We start from the raw sequence: 21,055 nt of genomic DNA, 5'->3' as shown, positions 1-21,055 counted from the left end.
AGTTTATCCCCGGGCTCCTTCTGGCTGAGGATTTTGTTATCTGTGGGGACCACCCTCCTCAGCTTGATCTTAATGGACTTCCCCCTTGGTGTCTGAGAAGGAGAGTCCATTTCACCCTCTATGGTGGGACCTGAGGGTGGTGCCGACTGTGCCGTATTGGGGCACGCTGGGGAGTGGCTGCAGGCATAGCAGTAGAGGATTTTGCTTCCCCGGTATTATTGGGTGCCATAGAGGAACAAAGTGTCTTAATGGCGTCCTTTACTGCTCTCTGTGCAGCCTGGATGTCGCAGAGTTTGGTGGCTTCTTGGGAACGGATCACTACAGTGGGACCCTCCAAGGTACAGTATTAATAGATGGGCCCACTTTATCCTCCTCCCCCATATCCACCTCACTACCTGCTTTATCTTCCCCTTCAGCACCTCTCCCAGTATTCTGAATGGGGTTTAATTCCATGGCATCTCCCTCCACAGATGGATGCTCCTGAGGCAATATAGTTGCCCCAGGAGAGCCACTTGTAAGTGGCGGTGGAGGGATAGCCAAGGGGCTGTCCCTAAATATCACCTCATTAGGGACAGCAACCACTCATTTAACAGGGGTAGTGTTGTGAACCCCTTTATAGTCCAGGTGAAGGCTCTGATGCCTTGCACCAGTAGCCTGCTGCTTATTACCTAAACTTTGGGAGGCCCCCTGCTTTATCTCCAGATCCTCATCCCCTACAACCCCCACAGGGTCTGGAGGGAGAGGTGTGTGGTCTGGCACCGGTTCAGCCACCAGCTGTTTATGGTGGCTGGGTGATATATATACGGGCCAGACAATGCCGCCTAGTGAGGAGGCGATGTTTCGCCCCTCTTTTTTGCTTTGGAGGGAGATGTCCCATATATAAGCACCTACCATTCCTCAGCCACCCCCGATTAGTTTTTTGCTTCCTCTTTCTGGCGATGTCACTCTCAGAAGAGGAAGGGTCACTTGCTGTCAACCCAGCACCACTGAAGGTGCTTATAATGGGGTGTGATTTATTGACAGCAGTGACCTCGGGGACAGGGTGGTATTCTTCCCAATAGGTGTAGCAATGTGTCTTGCCACAGCCACAGGTGGTAATGGTTTGGAAGACGGAGGTTTGGAGGCTGCCTTGCTGGTCAGAGCAGCAGTCTCCATTGAGCTCCCAGGGGGGACCTTTTTCTTTGAGGGCCCCGCTGCGCTCAGCGGGGCGGGGTACTGTAGCATGCGAGGTGCTCTGTGCTGGAGCACGTGAGGTGCTAGAGCTGGGGCTGACATTGGCTTTGATAGCCCCTGGGGCAGATCTTTCGAGCATGCCCCAGCTCCTTGCATAAGAAGCACCTCACTTCTTCCATGCAATAGAACACACGGTACAGCACCCCCTCAAAGGATCCCTCAATTGATTCTGCGCCCTGGGGCAGATGCAGCTGCACCTGCCTCTTAAAAGAGAGCATGTTTTAGTGCTCTCTCTCTCTGCAGTTCAGTAGTATTTTAATAATGGGAGACTAAGGCCAGGTCCATAGTAGGTGCTCGTGACAGAGCGCGCCTGTACTTGAGGAGATCTGTGCAGGGTTGCACGATGGGGGGCGTGGCGTGCATGTGATGTCACTTGAGCAGTTCACCCTCATTGGCTGAACCATGCATGTGACCTGGCCGTCGTGTGGCAAATTCAAACCAGTTTGTCTCACCACGCATCGGCCGCCTCGGCGCTCACGTGCACACAAACTATTGACCAGTATTGGCGTGTGATGTTGGTCCGACTATGGATGCGGCTTTAGTCTCCCAGGACCTGCAGGTGGGGGCGCAGAAGAGGATCCGGGACGAAGGGGGGCACATTGGACAATATTACCCGTGTGCCCAACCCTCTAGGGGTTCTATGGGGACAAAGGTCTCCCAATAGTGAGCCCTCTCTAAATGACATTGGGGGCGGCAGCCAGCGTCTGCAAAACACAGAACGGCTTGCCATACATGTGGCTGCTTGCCACTACACAGAGGGATCTACTATGACAGCAACAACATATGCCTCTATTCCATGGGACCCTGACATATAGCACCTCACCCATGTTTCCTGATCAGCTGTGCCCCAAAGGTGACAGTGCTTGGGCTGGTAGCACTATTGCCAGACATCACCTGTGCCCATGATGTTGAAGGGGCAAAAGAGGTGCTGGTGCTAGCAAGAGCAGGAGGGGTGGAAGATGCAGAGGTCCCTGGCTTAGGCCATAATTATATCAAAAGTGGCCAGAGGCACCGCGCAACTCAAGATCAAATTGCAACAAGAAAATTGAAGTGTACATACCTAGCGCGATGCACGCGCAGATAGGAACTGCAAAACGACAGACAGTACAGACCTGGGATTTTGATTTTGTTTTCTTCAGGCGACGGGCGCGTCACATGAGCGGTTCAGAAAATGAGGGAGAAATGCTCATGGCCACGCCTCCGCCATGCCTCCCTGTCTCCTCCGGCTGCCTCCTGCCTGCAGTTCATGGCGCTTGGCCGCGTCACAACTATGACATCACCCAATCACGTGCATGCCCAGCCAGAGCTGGTGTGATCGTAGCCTTAGGCGATTCAGGGCTGCTACTGATTTTTTTCAGGGACCACTTTTATCCCTGTTGCCGCTGGGCCTTCTAAGCAACCTTCCCCATTGTACAAACAAAAACTTTAACAGCAAAGGGGAAGGGGTTTCACTGATAGATACTATATGCAGAGGGCAGCAATGAGAGCTAACTTCCTGACAGCAGTGCTATGTTTGCAGCAGCAGTGTTTTTAAAACTGCAGCCTTTCCTCTTACTGCTACTCATCTCACTCCCAGGTAAATTAAACAAAAGTAAACTAAATCTTTTCCTCACACCCTCAGTAAAATCTGTGCAGTATAAACAAAACAAAATATAACAAAACTGCAACAGAAAAACCTACCAGTGAGGGGAGGGGGGAAGGGCTTGGGAGTGAGTTGGGATATGTAGCCAAGGAAAGTAAGCTAATCTGGGCTGTCTAGCTTCACTTCCTGGGTGAAAACAAAAACAGATTTAAACTAAATAAAACCAACTCTTTACGCTCCTCCGTCTCCCTTCTAAGTTCTGCTCCAGACCCTGACAGCGTGGTCAGGAACTACAACTCTGCCCTATCCTCCTCTCTTGATCTACATGCCCAGCTTTCTCTCTGCCGCTCTCGTCCTTTGAACCCCAGATCCTGGCTAAATTGTGCATGCTGCATTTCTGCACTCGTTCCTCTGAACGCCTCTGGAGAAAATCTCACACTCTTGCAGACATCCTTCACTACAAATTTACGCTATCCTGTTTCAACGTTGCCCTCTCTCAAGCTAAACAAACCTACTTTTCTTCACTAATCAACACGCACAAGTCTAATCCACGCCGACTCTTCTCTGTCTTTGACTCCCTACTCAGACCATCCTCACCTGCCTGTTCTTCGTTCTCCATCTCACCTCAGGACTTTGCCGACTATTTCACGGAAAAGGTGAAATCCATACATCAGGGCACCCCCTCTGTATCCTCCTCTCATCCTATATCTCTTCCAAACTCTCCTCCTGCATTCCTTGACTCTTTATCCGCTGTCACAGAGAAGGATGTGTCGTTGCGGATCTCCTCTTCTTCCTCTACCACCTGCCCTCTTGACCCCATTCCCTCCCATCTCCTAAAACATCTTGCTCTTACTCTTACTATAATCCCTACATTCACACACATTTTTAATGCTTACTCTACTCTGGTACCTTTCCCTCTTCCTTCAAACGTGCAAAAGTTATACCATTACTCAAAAACAGCAAGCTTGACACTACCTGTCTTTCTAACTACCAAACTGTCTCCCTTCTGCCTTTTGCCTCTAAACGCCTTGAACGTCTTGTATTCTCTTATCTGCTCCATTTTCTCAACACCTATTCTTTCCTAGATCCTCTACAATCGGGCTTCTGCACTGCTCACTCCACTAAAACAGCGCGCACTAAAAGAACTAATTACACTGCTCATATTACTTGACCGATCTGCAGCTTTTGATACTGTGAACTACCCTCTTCCCCTCCTCCATACTCTTTGCATTCGTAACAAAGCTCTATCCTGGATCTCCTCTTACCTCTCCCATCGTACTTTTAGTGATCTCTCTGTGGGGGTACCCCAGGGCTCTGTCCTAGGACTCCTCTTTTCTCTTTACACACTCTCTCTAGGTTACCTAATCAACATATCTTGGGTTCAATATCACCTCTATGCTGATGACACACAAATGTACTTTTCTACCCCTGACCTTACACCTGCTGTATAGACTAAAGTTTCTGAATGTCTCTCGGCAATATCATCCTGGACTGCCCTCCACCGACTTAAAGTTAACATGGCAAAAACAGAGCTCCTCATACTTCCTCCCAAACCTGGCCCTATTTCCTCCTTACACATTACTGTTGGAAGTACTATCAACATGTGTCCATCTCAGGCTCTAACTCCAACCCCCTGGATATCACCTGGGGTGTCCCGCAAGGCTCTGTTCTGGGGCCCCTACTCTTCTCAGTGTTCATTAATGATTTTCCCACAGCTTGTAAGGAAGCCTCAATACACATGTATGCAGATGACACAATCCTATATGCACACAGCCATAGCCTCTCTGACCTTCAACACATACTTCAGTCTGACTTTTTGAGACTCGAAAACTGGATTTCCCAAAACAAACTGTTTTTAAACACTGACAAGACTGTAACAATGGTATATGGGACCAAGACTAAATTCTTAAAGCTTCCAGCGACCGAGCTCCTGATTAGAACCAACGCTAACACCACCCTAACCCCTGTCACTAGTTTTAAATACCTGGGCTTATGGTTTGACTCCCAATTAACATTCGGAATGCACATTGATACCCTGACAACCAAGACCTATGCCAAACTAGGGGTACTTTACAGGAACAAATCCTCCCTAAGTCTCCTGGTCAGAAAGCGTATCGCACAGCAGATGCTAATGCCAATTATTGACTATGGAGACATAGTATATGACACGGCACCTCAAACCCACCTTAGCAAACTTGACACTCTCTACAATTCAATTTGTCGTTTTGTTCTCCAATGCAACTACAACACACATCACTACGAAATGCTCAAAGAACTAGCTTGGTCATCACTAGAGTCTAGGCGCAAAGTTCACCTTTCCTGTCTTGCCTTTAAATTCTTTATGGGCAAGCTACCCAGCTACCTGAACAAGCTCCTCACCCCTACCACATGCAGCACCTATCACCTGAGATCTGACTCCAAAAGACGGTTAATGGTCCCAAGGCTCAACAAAGTATCCGGCCGTTCCTCCTTCTCTTACCGTGCACCCCAAAACTGGAACAACCTACCAGAGACTCTCAAATCCACCACCAGTTTAAGTTCTTTCAAATCTAAGGCTGTCTCACATTTTAATCTGGTCTGTAACTGTTACATACGCCCATAATATATATTTTCTTTAACTGTGCATGCAATGTCTTGTATATAATGTATACCCTGTTCATTTATGTAACTGTATTTGTAACCATGTATTATTTGTCTTAACTCTGTGCCCAGGACATACTTGAAAACGAGAGGTAACTCTCAATGTATTACTTCCTGGTAAAATATTTTATAAATAAATAAATAAATCATTCACCAAGTAGCCCAAGCACGCTGCCTAGGGGTCACACTCTGTCACGCCTGTATGCCCGCAGACCTGGCAAGACCCCAGTACTGAGGTGGGAACGGTATTACACCACACACCCACAGCAGTGGGAGCAAGCCCGGAGTGTGGTATAGCGTTGCTGGGCCTGTAGAGAGAGTGGTAAACGATACTTGTAACTTCTGTTGGTGTAAGCGTAAGAATGGTCGTATCCGTGTGCCAATGTCCAGGGGTCCAGAGAGTAGAGTCGTCAGGGTACAAAGCCAGGTGCAAGGATTCCAGAGGTCAGCAAGGTATAGTTCGTAGCAAGGTTCAAGGGGTACAGAGAGCAGGGTAGTCCAGGACAAGCAGGGGTCAAAGCCAGGGAAATCCAAAGTAAACACAGGAGCAGGATACAGCAGGGACACAGAGGGAGCACAGCATAGGTCAGCACACACAGAGAAACAGGAACTATGCAGAGCGACGATAGAAAGGACAGACAGGGATTATAAAGGGAGACACACCAATAGGAGAGGAGCAGAGAGAGAAGTGGGAGACAACAGGGATAGGTCAGGGAGAGAAGAGGAGGAGACAGAAGGGGAAGTCAGGGGAATGGCCTGTAGGGACTGGGAGGAGGAGTCAGGAATGTGGCAGGACTGATAAGAGGAGCGTGTGTGCGCGCCCTCTGTAACCTGAGGGTGCGCGCACACAGGCTTCAACAGGGAGATGGCACGCAGGCACCAGGAGGAGGAACCAGAAGGACGACAGGACCCAGATGAAGAGCGTGTGCGCGTGCCCTCCGCGAGCTGAGGGAGCGCGCGCACAGGCCGCGTCACCAGGCGCGCGGAGCGCCGTGCCACAGGTACCCCGATGGAGGAAGGCAGAGGAGCGGACGGAGCCGCCAGGGAAGGTGAGGCACTGGCCGCGGCCATAGCGGGTGTCTGGGAGCGGGGAGCGTCACTGCAGGGGCTCGGGGACCGCGTGGGCGCGCGAGACCTGCGGGGCATGCGCTGAGGCAGTGGGGTAGAGAGAGAGGTAGACGGAACGGAACAGGAGTGGGAAAAGGTAGAGGGATTGGAAGGAGATGGGACAGAGGGAGAGAAAGAAGGGGAAGGAATCCCCTGAACCGTCACACACTCGACTCCTCTCTCACATTCAAAAGGTAGCAAAAACCTGTTGTTTTTTCCTCCGCAATAGAATAGAATCACTCTACTCTTTCCTAAATCTGTCTCAGCGTCTCCCCTGCTGAAATTACTCTCCTGGCTTCCTATGTTATCTTGTACCACACATTCAATTCTCCTCCTCACTTTTAAATCTTTACACTCTTCTGCTCCTCCTTATATCTCAGCCCTAATTTCTCTCTACACACCATCCCGACTCTTGTGTTCTGCTCAAGAATGTCTTCTCTCTACCCCTTTTCTATCTAAAGCCCTCTCCCACCTTATACCCTTCTCACTGACTGCCCCACACCTCTGGAATGCCCTTCCCCTCAATATCCGACTAGCACCCTCTCTAGTCACAATATAAGACCCATCTCAAAACACACCTGTTTAAGGAAGCATATAAGTTGCTCCATGGCTGATAATTAACACCTCATACATCAACATTGGCCCCTTGCAGACGCACTTACCAGAACACCCTCCTACTGTCTCTGTACGTTCTTCATAACAACAAATTAGATTGTAAGCTCTTCGGAGCAGGGACTCATTTTCCTAAATGTTACTTTTATATCTGACACACTTCTCCCCTTCATGTGTTATTTATATTATTTGTTATTTATATGATTGTCAAGTATATTACTGCTGTGAAGCGCTATGTACATTAATGGCGCTATGTACATAAAGATATACAATACGAAGACATACAATACAACTCAAAAACTCTCAAATTTTAAATAAAAATGTGCCTTAAAGTTTTAGAAAGCAAAATAAATCAAATAAAAAAAACACTTAGAAAAGGTTTTATACTATTTAGAAGCCCTTTTGTGGGAGCTCAAAATACACAGCCTCTCACTACCGGGAGCTGTACACATTGTGGTTTGTTCACCCTCGGATTCCATGCTTTGAATAAAAAAGTTTTCTTTATTATTCTCTTCATTCTGTCTGTTAATAAATGTATAACTTTTTCATTCACTTAGGTTAATACAACACATATGCATTGTAACGTTAATGTATTCTCTATGTTGCAGCTTTTTGAAGGTACTCTCTTTTTCTTTCTCTTCATATTCTAATACAGATTATATAAAACACGTTTTTCTGGCACACACAAGTAAAAACAAGGTGAAACACGGCAAATAAAGAAGAAGCTGTAACAAAGTGAGCTAGTGACTTGAGTTAGTATTTCTAATCCAATAAAGGATAAAGACAGTGTGCCATATTTACAGTGGTGTTCTGCCAAAAGGCAATTCTCCCTCCTCCTTGCTTCCTTTAAAAGCAGACAATTTCCCCTTTCTGGTTGACAGTTTAACACACCTGAGATATGCCAATGTATAGATTAGCTATATGTGTGAGCAGTGATCAGCTCAAAAGTAGGATGTTACAATGATATCAGCTCCATCAGCTGGTTTAGCTCACACAGATAGTTACTAAGAATGTTGAATGTCTACAAGCACAATGATGGTGATATTGGTTACCTTATATACTCACCTTCTTCCTCTTTTTCTTTCTTCTTCCTCAATGTGCAAATGCATCCTTGATGGGGATGACAAACTTCGATTTCTGATCATCTGTGGACTTCTGGTATGAAGCTTTGGAAAATGGGTCTTCTCAGATGCAACACTACCAGCTACTTCAAGTCCCTTAATATAAACTCCAGTATAGACATGTCTATGTACATCACTGTGACTGCTTTCAACTTTTGAAAGCTCAAAGCTTTGTGCTTTCTTCAGAAGATTCTTCAGAGGGTGTTTCTTGTGATGAGAAGTTGGTGAGCGAATTGGCTCTGAATAACAAGAGGCAGAGCCAAAGTGGTTATCTACATCCTCCAGAATCTCTTCACAAGATGAATCTTTCTTGCAAAGACGTGAAGTAGGTACCTTATTACATTGGGTATACATGTCCATACTGTGATTTGCATTCACATTAATCACCCCAGTTGCCCCTGGTAGTAAGATCTCATGTTCTTGGTGCAGTGATGGATTGTTGTTATTATTATTAAAACCAATATCATTCAAGTTATTACCAAAAACAGAAATACTTTGATGTGATGTATTTTCAACTTCTATGTCATTATTCAGGGATCCATCATTAACTGCTCTCTGTGGAATCTGTTTGTTGGATGACCTGTTCACGTCTAACAGGGCTTCTAAATGATGCCTTGTTTGTTGACATTTTAGCCATAGAATATTCCACTCTTTAAGTTCCTTTTGACTGCCAAAGCTCAATACCATTTCATTGACCTTCTGAAAATTTTCTGCAGAAACCTTTGCGGCTTCTTGGTGGTAGCTTTGCAAGTCCTGAATTGTTGATGTTGTATATTTTCCCTCCTTAGTCACGTGCTTCAGATAATCATTGCAGTGAACCATCCAATCATTTGCCTGACAACATTAAAAAAAACAGGAGTTCTCAAATACTTTAAAAACATAAAAATAAACATTTCCAATTTAAAGATTAAAATGTTCCTGGTAGTAATCTTTCCCTTCACGTTATTTTCTAACTTTCTTTTTATATTTACCTAGTATATTTTACTTATAACATAATATATTTGAAATACAATTTCATACTATATCAAATCCCTTTTTCAGCACATGCATCTTGCGGTCTTAAATACTTTTCCTGATCACCCTGGCAGTGGGCACCTTTGGGTTAATCCCTCCTCAGTCTAGGTAGAACAGGAAATTGACTTTTGCAGGTAGGCCAGGAAATTGACTTTTGCAGGTGGCCATAAAAGGTCCCTCCCTCTACCTGCACCTTAGTCTTTTTCCTGTCCTCACAGCTAGGAGTAGCATTTTTTGTTTTCTAATGAGACTCACCTAAACTGCACCTACACTGGCGACACACTTTATTCGAGCTTGGCTAGTCCCACGAATTCGGGTATACCCGGGTGTATTGAGGTTTGTGACTGTTTTCTGCCCGAGTGCATTGAGTTATTTTCCAAGCAGGGATTGAAGCATTTTATTCCCTCTGGCTGCAATACTGCACAGTATATATATATATACTGCATTACAATTCAGGAATTTATGCCATCTGGTAGACACGCGAAGCATTGCAGCCTATTAAATCCTAATCATTATCATTTAACAGATCAGCCGCCCGTCAGCCAGGCATGAACCCAGGCTGGGAAGGCAAATGCAACGGGGCTTGTCAGAGGTGAGGAGCGGCGCATTCCAGGTATCTGCCAGGTACATACCGGGTATTTGCTCGAATAAAGTGAGTCGGTGCAGTAGTGCAGTGATCCAGGGACCTCAACCTCTCTGCCCTGAAGCTCCGATCGACGCGCCCCTGAGGGTGGCAAGACGGAGACCCCAGGAGTTGGGGGAACCCCCAGGAGCCCGGTACACGCGAGGGGGGGGGGGGGGGGAAGCAGCAGCAGCTGCTGTGAGCTGCGAGCCGTGTGAAGGCTCAGATTGACCGCATTAGCGTCTGGAACGCTGCGGTAGGAGGAACAGTGCACGCGGTCGCCCGGGAGCGCGCGCGTCACATTCCGGCCGGCGGGTGCGTGCGCAGACACGCAAGCCGTGCACGAGCACTGTGGTGACGTCACAGGAACGACGGAGACACTGTGTGTGTGTGTGAGAGAGAAAAACTGCAGCATGGAACGCTCAGCAGGGAGAAGCCAAGTGTTGGATATTGAATCAAAATTGGAGACTGCTAAAGGATCAATTCCCAAGACTAGGTGAGTCCTTAGTTTTAGTACTACATGGGAGAGAGAGGATCTCTATATATTAGGGTGTATATTTAGTATTTATTTTGTTTTTTATTAAATTAGCTCGTGATTACCCTTCCGGAAGCAGAATCTGCGAAGGGTACTGGGGAATCTCTGCAGCATAAGAGTAAAACCACTAAAAAGACTAAGTGGTGCTCTGATGAGAAAGAAGCTGTGTGAAAATTGCCTTAAGGCAGCAGCGGGGGGGATTCTAACGAGCAGATGAGCACCTTCCTTGTACTAATGAAGGAGGCAGTTAAGCAGGGTGTGGATGCGGCTGTACAACAAGCAGTTAACCCTGCCCAAAAAAGGTCAAGATCCCAAACCAGTTTGGATAAGGGAAAAGGCTTTTCAGATAGAATGCTTTCAGGTGTCAGAAGGGGAATTAGATTAATCAGATCAAGATATTCAGGAGGATGAATCTGAATTTGATGTAGAAATTGTGGATCCTCTTATCAAAGCCATGAGACAGGCTTAAGAATTTGAAGACACTGAAGAGTTGACTCAGAGGAAAGATAAATTATTTGGGTCAAGACAAAAAAAAAAGGTAGAGTTTTTCCTGTACATCAGGTGATCAAGGACCTATTCAATCAGAACTGGCGCGGCCAGACGCCAAAGTATATATACCAAAAAGATTTGGGAAAATGTATCCGTTTCCACAGGAAGAGGTCAAATTTTGGGAAGCCAGCCCAAAGGTGGAAGCTGCTACAGTATATCTAGAATAGCAAGGAAGACCACAATTCAATAGAAGAATCTGCAACCTTGAAAGACACTATGGATAGGAAAATGGATTACTTATTAAAAAAAGGCATATGTTACAGCGGGAACAGCCTGTAAACCAGCCATAGCAACTACATCTGCGGCAAAGGCAATGCGTGTCTGGATTGCCAACATAAAGGAGGCACTAGACAAAGGTGTAAAAAGAAGCTCTATCCTGAAGCTGTGTCAGCAAGAAGGGCGTTATGGCTAAGACAATGGATGGCGGACGCAGCGTCAAAGAATAGCCTATGCGGATTACCCTTTGAAGGAGAATTCCTTTTTGACAAGTTGGATGCTATAATAACGAAAGCATCAGGAGGTAAGAGTAGTTTTTTGCCCCAGGAAAACAGGAACAGAAGATTTGGTTTCCAGCAATCTGATAGAAATCAGTACAAAGAGGCAAAAGCATATAGACCTGGCAGATCGTTTTCAAGGCAAACAACATGGTGAGGAGGTCAGAACTGGCTTTTTCGAGGCGCCAAAGGAAGAGTATCATTTGCCAAGAACAAATTCGCATGAAGGTCAAAGGGCCCAGCAGTTGCCAGTGTGAGGAAGACTGACGCAGTTTTCTGCAACATGGGCCCAAACAATACAGGACAAATATGTATTGGAAACCATTCGTCAGGGATACAGAATAGAGTTCAAAGAAATACCAAGAAGAAATATATGCCTAACAACAAGTGTACAGTGCAAGGCAAATGAATTCAGTTTGAAAAAAATTACTACAAGCAGAAGTAATAACAAAGGTACCACAGGAAGACAGAGGAAGTGGAATTTATTCCAGAATATTCCTAGTACAAAGTCTTCAGGAGATTACAGAGCAATCCTAGACCTGAGAAAGGTAAATACATTCTTGAAAATAAGAAAATTCAAGATGGTGTCTTTGAACCTGATCATTCAGGGGGTACAACCAGGAGACTGGATGGTAACCGATAGATTTAAGGGACACTTATTTACACGTGCCCGTATCAAGGAGACACCAAAGATTCCTAAGGTTCTCAGTGAACCAACATCATTATCGGTACACAGCACTGCCATTCGGTCTGGCGACCTCTCCAAGGACATTTACAAACCCCATTAGTGGCAGAAATGAGAAAAAGAGGGGTAGAAATGCCCATATCTGGACGATATCTTGGAACAAGACCAGGAGATGGTCATAACCTTCTTGGAACAACACGGACAAGCGTCACCTAGCACCCACTCAACTGCTAAAGTTTTGGGAGTGGAATTCAACACGGCAAAAGCAGAGGTGACGTTGCCAGACACACAGGGGCAAGACATAGCACTGCAAGCGAGGAAGCTCAGGAAAGCAACCAGAACTTCAGCAGAAGAATGCATGAAGCTTCTAGGGAAATTCGCTTCAACACAAAGCGTCATAAAATGGGCAGCGCTCCATATGAAACTGTTACAAAACAATTTTTTACAACAATGGAACGGGAACCACAAGGATACAAGACAAAGAATCTTGTTACACTCACACACAAAAGAAGAATTAAAGTGGTGGGAAGATATCCAAAATCTGGGGAAAGGACGAACACTATACCCAGTACAGTGGGAAAGAATCACAACAGACGCGAGCAACGCAGGTTGGGGTGCCCAAATGGGAGAAACACTAGTGCAAGGAACCTGGACAAACCAGGAACAGCGCCTCCCATCAAATCTGCTGGAACTAAAAGCAGTACAAAGGGCTTTGGATGCATTCCAAGACCAAATAAGAGATGGCAATATAAAGATACAGCCAGACAACCGGTTAGTTGTAAAGTATATAGGGGAACCAGGAGCAGAAAGCTGATGAACCTCACAGCAGAAATCCTCACTTGGGCAGAGGGCCACATATCAGAGATCATGGCCGTACACATCCCAGGACTGGAAAATGTCACAGCACACTTTCTAAGTCGCAATATTATACACCCAGGAGAATGGGCATTAGACCCACAGGTGTTTCAAAAGCTGGTAGAGCGATAGGGTCAGCCAGACATAAATCTCATGGCGACACATCAGAACCGCAAGGTAAAAAACTACAGTGCAAGGCGTTTTCATCCAAGCGCAAAAAGCACAGATGCTCTCAGCTTCAAATGGGATTTCAAGTTGGCATACCAATTCCCCTAATTCCGAAATACAATCAGGGAAGACCAAGCGGAAGTGATATTGGTAGCACCATTTTGGCCAAGAAGGCCTTGGTTCACACACCTGGTAAATATGGCAGTAGATATACCATGGCACATACCATGGAAACATTGAGGATGAAAGGTTGTTCAGACAAGACAATCCAGACCCTATTACAGGCAAGAAAAGGATCCACATCAAAAGTGTACGATAGAATCTGGCTTTGTTTCCGGGATTGGTGCACAAAAGAAAGACAACATTTCTTCTCACCAAGAATTGTGTCAATAGTGGAGTTCTTGCAAAAGGGATTGAGAAAGGTCTCAGCCTCAGCTCTCTGAAAGTACAGGTGTCTGCAGCCTTATTAGAGAGAAATCTGGCAATGGAAAGATTAATCATCCGTTTTTTACAGGTAGTTAAAAGAATAAGACCTCAAATTAAAAACAGGGTGCCGACATGGGACCTGTCTTTAGTATTGATGTATTAACAGAACCTCCTTTCGAACCTATACAAGAGATAGGGTTGAGATGGCTATCATGGAAGATGGCGTTCTTGATCGCGATCACCTCAGCAAGGAGAGTGGGAGAACTACAGGCACTATCAGCTAAGGAACCATTCTTAGTCTTGCACCATGACAAGGCAGTTCTCAGACCAATGCATCAAGTCTTGCCAAAGGTTGTATCACAGTTCCATATGGATCAGGAAATAGTGATCCCGTCATTCTGTCCAGATCCAAAGAACAAGAAAGAGGAGAGATTTCACAAACTAGATGTTGTGAGATGTCTAAAGATATACATGGAAAGGATGCAAGATGTGAGAAAATCAGACAGACTATTCATCATACCAGAGGGACCGAAGAAAGGTCAAGCAGCATCTAAGACAACAATTTCCCAATGGATAGTGGCATGTATTAAAAAAACTTATGTGACCAAAGGACAAGATAAACCTTTGAACATTAAAGCTCATTCTACAAGGGCCATGTCTACGTTATGGGCATTCAAAGCTCATGCAACACCAGGGCAGATATGCAAAGCAGCAGTCTGGTCCTCGTTCAATACATTTTTGAAATACTACAGACTAGACGTACAATCATCTGCTGACGCAAGTTTTGGGCGTAGAGTTCTACAATCTGTAGTGAAATAAAGTGTAAAGTAAATTAATAAAGGTCAACTGATAACGGCATTGACTGGTGGTTTATTCTTTATGTATCCCTCCCTAATTTGTCACTGCTGTGGTATGTCCCAAAGGTGCCAACTGCCAGGGTGATCAGGAAAGAAGAAAATTTAAAACAACTTACTGTAATTTTCTTTTCCTGGAACCATGGCAGTGGGCACATAGTTACCCTCCCTATGTATGTCTAATGCCTATCAGTTATATTTTTCAGCTATGGCAGAATCCTAAAACTAAGGTGCAGGTAGAGGGAGGGGCCTTTTATGGCCTACCTGCAAAAGTCAATTTCCTGTCCTACCTAGACTGAGGAGGGATTAACCCAAAGGTGCCCACTGACATGGTTCCCGGAAAAGAAAATTACGGAAAGTTGTTCTTCTTTCGCAGCAGTCTACTGATATAAAACATGTACTAGTATTTTCCTGTTAAGGAGCACCAGCCAAGCTGATGCAATTCAAAATATATGATGTGAAGAACTGGACACCAAATTCTATTTATTCAATAATCTGTAAAGCAATATTTCTGTTTAATCATTTTAATAACATTTTAGAAAAATGTGGGAAGTTACACATGAATAATATGTACAATTTACTAAAAGCTTAAAATTGAATTATTTGTGCATGTGTTATATGGAAATAAAGTCACAATAAAAAGAGACTTGAACCAGGGTCTCTCACTTCAAATACAGAGCTTTTTCACCAACATTCAGTTGGACCTACATAACTGGTTACTTTTAGTGAGTGGTCGAGGTGGGAGGTTAGTAGGTTATACAGACTACTTATTTTTCATCGGTGTCTCTTGTAAAAGTGGTCTTCTCATGTTTAGTTATAAAAAAATAAATTAAAAAATATCAGGATCAGTAAAACTTGCCTTTCCTAATGTATTTACAGCACAAATATACAGTGGCGACAAAGTTTATTCGAGCAAAAGCCGCCGGTTGACCAGGACTTACTCCGGCTGGTGCTGAGAATAGTCAGCGCGCCAGCCGCATCCAGCCGCGTCCCCTCCGTTCCCCCCCCCTCCAATCCGCGCGCAATTTATACACCTTCCCGACCCCCTAGCTGCTCCTGCTGTGCCCCTCTGCTTCCCCGCTCCCCGCTTACCTCACTTCAAACCTTCAGGGGAGTCGGGGAAGCCGGGGAAGCCGGGCGCGCACGTAACTGTGACGTCACCGACGTCACGCGAACGAGCCGCTTCTCAACGCTTCTCCACGCTGCCGCCACGCATCCTGCCGTGCAGCTTTTGCTCGAATAAACTTTGTCGGAGCAGTAGTGTTGACTATTTAGAAATTATGCTTAAAGAGTAGGTTGACCAGATGTCCCAGTTTAGCCGGGACAGTCCCGTTGTTTTACTGTCTGTCCCGACTGCCTGACATTCTTTAAAATGTCCCGTTTTTTGTGGCTGTCCCGGTTTTGACCATCAGAGCAGGGGGGGGGGGCAGAAGAGAATGCAGGGGGGCAGCAGAGAGCAAGAATACAGGGAGGAGAGCAGAGGCCAGGTCTGAGCTAAAGAGGGTGGAGGCGGGGTTAGTGTCAATGGAGCCCCAGCAGTGAGAACTTCCGGTGTCTGCTGGCCAGGGCTCAAGGTGGCTTCCCCCACGTTCCACAGTGACAGGTAGGGACACACACACACACACACACACACACACACACACACTATAGGGAGACACTATAGGGAGACAGAAAAACAGAATGGAGATGGACACACACACACCATGGGGAAAGAGAGACACACAGCATGGGGAGAGAGAGACACACACAGCATGGGGAGAGACACACACAGCATGGGGGAGAGACACACACAGCATGGGGAGAGACACACACACAGCATGGGGAGACACACACACACAGCATGGGGAGACACACACACAGCATGGGGAGAGACACACACAGCTTGGGGAGAGAGACACAGCATATGGGGAGAGAGAGCGCATGGGGAGAGAGAGACACACACAACATGGGGAGAGAGAGACACACAGCATGGGGAGAGAGACACACACAAAGCATGGGGAGAGCGAGACACACACACAGCATGGGGAGAGCGAGACACACACAGCATGGGGAGAGAGAGACACACACAGCATGGAGAGAGAGACACACGCACACACAGCATGGGGAGGGACAGACACACAGCATATGGGGAGAGAGACAGCATATGAGAGACAGCATATGGGGAGAGAGACACATACACAGCATGTGGAGAGAGAGAATGGGGGAGAGAGAGAGACAGAGAATGGGGGAGAGAGGGAGAGACAGAGAATGGGAGGGAGAGAGAGACAGAGAGAGACAGAGAATGGGGAGAGAAAGAATGGGAAGGGGGAACGAGAATGTAGGGATGGGAGGGGAACGAGAATAGGCTGTGTGTGTGAGGGGGGGGGGCGGAGAGAGATAAAGAAGACAAAGCACAGTTGATGATGTCATTTGTTTTATAAATATTTTTTTTAATGTGTCACGGTTTTTATTTTTGTAAATCTGGTCACCCTATTAAAGTGCTTTACATCATTGTCAAAAACAAACAAAAACTACTTTTTAAATGTACTGTACTTTATTCTTAAGTTAATGCAACTATCTTTTTTCTGAAAGGTGGTATTCAGTATCTCCGTAGAATCCATATGGAACAATGTAATATATTTTATTAAGACAAATTACTGCAGAAATAAATCCAAAGCCTTTTGAAACTATTCTGCAAACAAGTTACAAAGAAATGAACATTCACAATTTCAATGAACAGGTGGTGTACATTAAATGTATTTGCCTGAATTTGTGTCCGAGTGTTGATATTCTCATTAAAGCAACAGAATTACTGCAATGAGTTTTATTTTGCAATTTCCGGTTTATATTTTATACTACCCAACCTTCTTACCGTTTCATAAAATTCATACAAATTGAGCAATTTTTCAAGTTCACTCTTCCTCATATCTGTTTGAGTTATGATGTTGTTGAGGTAACTTTTGAAGTTCTGAAATTTTTCCTCCGTGGTCTGTGACGAACTATCTTTCATTAACTGAAATGCTTTCTTACAGTACATCTGTTTGGACAGAAAAAAACTTGTTTTATACACCAATTTTATTTTATATTATGTAGATATGAATTGATAATTCAGGAAATAAGATAATATTTTCAGTTATGGGTATGTACATGATCCATGTCAATATATAGACCAATGTCTACAACATACAAGAAAAAAATCAAAGCGCATCAATCTTTAAAATAAATAAAATAACGTAACAGTCAAAGTTAAATGAAAAATATAATGTATATAAATTAAACAACCCCTTGTAAATACTGAGGTGCTGCTTCATCAACGAGACCTTCCACGTGGTCTTACAGGAAAATTCTATGGACAAGAGCTGGAGCGCAACTCACAGTGACCAGATAGGGGATAGATGAACAAAAAACACAAATAGTGCAATATGTACAAACCTAGTAAATGCTGGTCAGAAAAGAGGGTATGGGATGCAAAAATGAAGCTTATTAGTCAACCGCAGATCTTTATCCTTTCATTTAAGATCTCTAAAGAAGACCTGTGGTTGACTGATATGCTAGATATTTGCATCCCATACCCATTTTTCTGACCAGCATTTACTAGATATAATATAACAGTGAAAAGTAAATTGAAAAATATAATGTATATCAATTATACAACCCTTGTAAAAACTGAGGTGCTGCTTCATTTGGATATTTTAAACAGCCCTACACGTTTCACAAGATACTCGCTTCCTCTATACCCCCGAGGAAGCAGGTATCAAGTGAGATACAAAAGGCTATTAAAATGTCCAGAAAAGGACTTTTTAAGAAGCTGCAGCTTTGACATGTGATCAGTCTTCTCCTTCATCCATCTTCCTGAAAGAAAAACAGTGGAGGTAACACTGTGAGGGGGGAACACAGACAGTGAATGGAGAGGGATCAGAATTCTGTTCACCCAGTCTGCGGCTCCAATGCCTTTCTAACTTGTGACTGTATCCGCTCTATTTTCCCTACATAAATCTATTGTACGGAATTATGCTATGTTCCTGCTTTTTCTCTTTCATTTAAGATCTCTAAAGAAGACCTGTAGTTGACTGATACGCTTGATTTTTACATCTACTTTGTGAGTGCATCCCATACCCACTTTAGAAGATATGTATATATTGCACGTTGTGTTTTTTGTTTATCTATCCCCTATATGGTTCTGGGAGTTGCACTCCAACTCTTGCCCATACAATGTCTACAAAAGAAAACCCCACTAATCTTTTTTTTTACACTTACCTGAACCAAGAAGTCTTTGGGCAAGAACAGTAGAGGCCTAACTCCATCTGCCCATCTACACCAGCTGATGCTAACCTTTGTTTGCGGTCACGAAGTTTGGTAAGTCATTGAATAAGGGTTACGTTATGTGTCAAACAGACAAAATAGGGGGAGCAGAGGGTTACACAACTCTGCTCAGCTGCGACTGTTTGCACTGACTACGGAAGCCTCCGTGGGACACAACCAGACAGGAATAAAGCAACGCGTTTCGCCGTGCTAACGGCTTCCTCAGGCTCATAGAATTCATGAATTCTATGAGCCTGAGGAAGCCGTTTGCACGGTGAAACGTGTTGCTCTATTCCTGTTTGGTTGTGTCCCACGGAGGCTTCCATAGTCAGTGCAAACAGTCGCGGTCGCAGTCGCAGCTGAGCAGAGTTGTGTCATCTCACTGCATTCCGGACGCGGAGACAGAGGAAATTATTTGATTGCAAGCATCAAAGAGGGGAGTCCCCGCTGCAAATTTGCTCATGCGCAAACACCTGTGCCTCGACTGCCACCATCCTGGATGGGTTAAGATATACCCCACAGATACCAATTCCACATCTTTACTTACACTGGGCCGTGTAAGTATTTTATTATTATTATACTTCACCCTCACACCTCTTCTCCTGGATGGGCTAGGATACACCCTACAGATACCTTTCATTATCTGTACTTACACAGGGCCGTGTAAGTATACCATTAGTATCAGTTCCATTTTGCCCCTCTCCCCCATAAGAGGTCTTTATCTCTTGCTTTGGTTGTCTACAGAATCTACATTTACAGTTGGAAAGTTTTAACCCCTTGCTCCCCCTATTTTGTCTGTTTTTCACGTTTCATTAAAGGTTATATCTCAGCACCCAAAGAGATCACATTTGTTGGTTATAATATCTATTTTATTTCACTTTCACCTCTGATCCGCAAACTTAAGGTAAGCGCCTGTTTTTTCCTGTTCCGTCTTTACGTTATGTGTCATAATATTTTTTTTAGTCATTGATCATGTTTTCTCCTGAAACTTCTAGACATCTGGAGGCACAGCTAATTCTTAACCTCAAGAGTTTGAAATCTAATTTGTGGTGCATTGAGCACAGCGACATAAAGTGACATGCCAGAAGGCTTTCAATGTGTCCTGAATTATGTTTGCCCAGTACAAAAATTGAACTATTCCACTTTTTTATATTGTATACAAGGGACTTTTTTTTTAATACAGTGTAACATTATAATGCAATTGTGCTTGTGGAATGCTCACTAGTCTCCTTATGGTACTTTAAATTGATTTGCTGCCTTGAAATGCACAAACTCTCTTCATTATTGCTGTGTTAATATGGAGGACATATGGTGTAATTAAAAAATAGAATTCTTTTGTCTGTGATATACAAACCTTTGCAATGTTTTTACTATATGTCACATGACTGTGAATTTCATGTTACCCTTGCTATGCTGAATATTTTAGAAAAACTATGCTAAGAACTTAATTCTAAATTTAACTGTATTGAAATTCATGAAAAATATTTTGAGAATATGCGATAGTATACTACTCACCACGGCTGTTTCATGAAAAGTTTTGTATTCCTCTTGTTTTCTTTTCAATACCTCTAAGGACAGTGGTGCTCTATCCAAAGGGCCAAGATGTATTTTTTTTTCTGTTTCAAACCAAAGTTTAATCTAAAAGTAAAAAGATTGCTTCAAAAATTAGGGTGTCAACATATTTACTTCTATACCATTCTGTGGAAACATGAAATAAACTTCCATCATGGAACACTTGTTTCACTCTCCTGAAATGTTCTATCTTCGCAATGTAGGCATTTATTGCTAAACGATTAAGTATTTTATGCATTACTGGATTGGCATATACTGCTTTAACTAAATGTTTCTCCTGAGACTACATTCGCATGAACTGCTAGATTATTGGATGTTATACACCACTGCGATGCACAGGATTTAAGTGTTAACCACTTCTTGCAGTATAAACTGTCAGATCAGTATTGACTGGCAGACATTGCTAAAACTATTCAGCACTTCCTTCTATAGCATCTATGATATAGCATTGGCATGGTTCACTAGATTGCTATATAAACTAGATTGCTATATCACAGGGGTGTGCAAACTTTTTAGTCTGCGCCCTCACCCCCTTACCTTGCCACTGGCGTTTCTGATGTCACTTTGCCATGGCGATGCGTCGCCAGAACCCAATGGAGATCAGGTTAGGAAGTTACAGAGGCCTTGCGCGATCCCCCAGGCATTTAAATTTAAATGCTTTGCGGAAGAGCGCAGAGCCTCAGTAAGTGCCGCATTGTGCCCCCC

The 21,055-nt window shown here is 44.4% G+C and overlaps 1 protein-coding gene across 6 annotated transcripts in view; it reads right to left on the bottom strand.

Annotated features, from left to right (window-relative positions):
- PLEKHG4B (pleckstrin homology and RhoGEF domain containing G4B) overlaps window positions 1–21,055 on the bottom strand; it is a 378,808-nt gene that overhangs the window by 48,025 nt on the left and 309,728 nt on the right. For all 6 annotated transcript variants that reach the window (XM_075586405.1, XM_075586404.1, XM_075586400.1 and 3 more), the window contains 3 exons: window positions 20,294–20,416; window positions 17,349–17,513; window positions 8,240–9,129 (listed from right to left, as the gene is read on the bottom strand). In XM_075586405.1, the coding sequence (XP_075442520.1) occupies window positions 8,240–9,129; window positions 17,349–17,513; window positions 20,294–20,416 (1,178 nt within the window). The remainder of the gene's footprint in view (window positions 1–8,239; window positions 9,130–17,348; window positions 17,514–20,293; window positions 20,417–21,055) is intronic.

The sequence above is a fragment of the Ascaphus truei genome, chromosome 2, assembly GCF_040206685.1.
Source record: "Ascaphus truei isolate aAscTru1 chromosome 2, aAscTru1.hap1, whole genome shotgun sequence".
Lineage (NCBI taxonomy): Eukaryota > Metazoa > Chordata > Amphibia > Anura > Ascaphidae > Ascaphus > Ascaphus truei.
The sequence above is the reverse complement of the archived record's forward strand: the minus strand, read 5'-3'. Positions and strand labels throughout refer to the sequence as shown.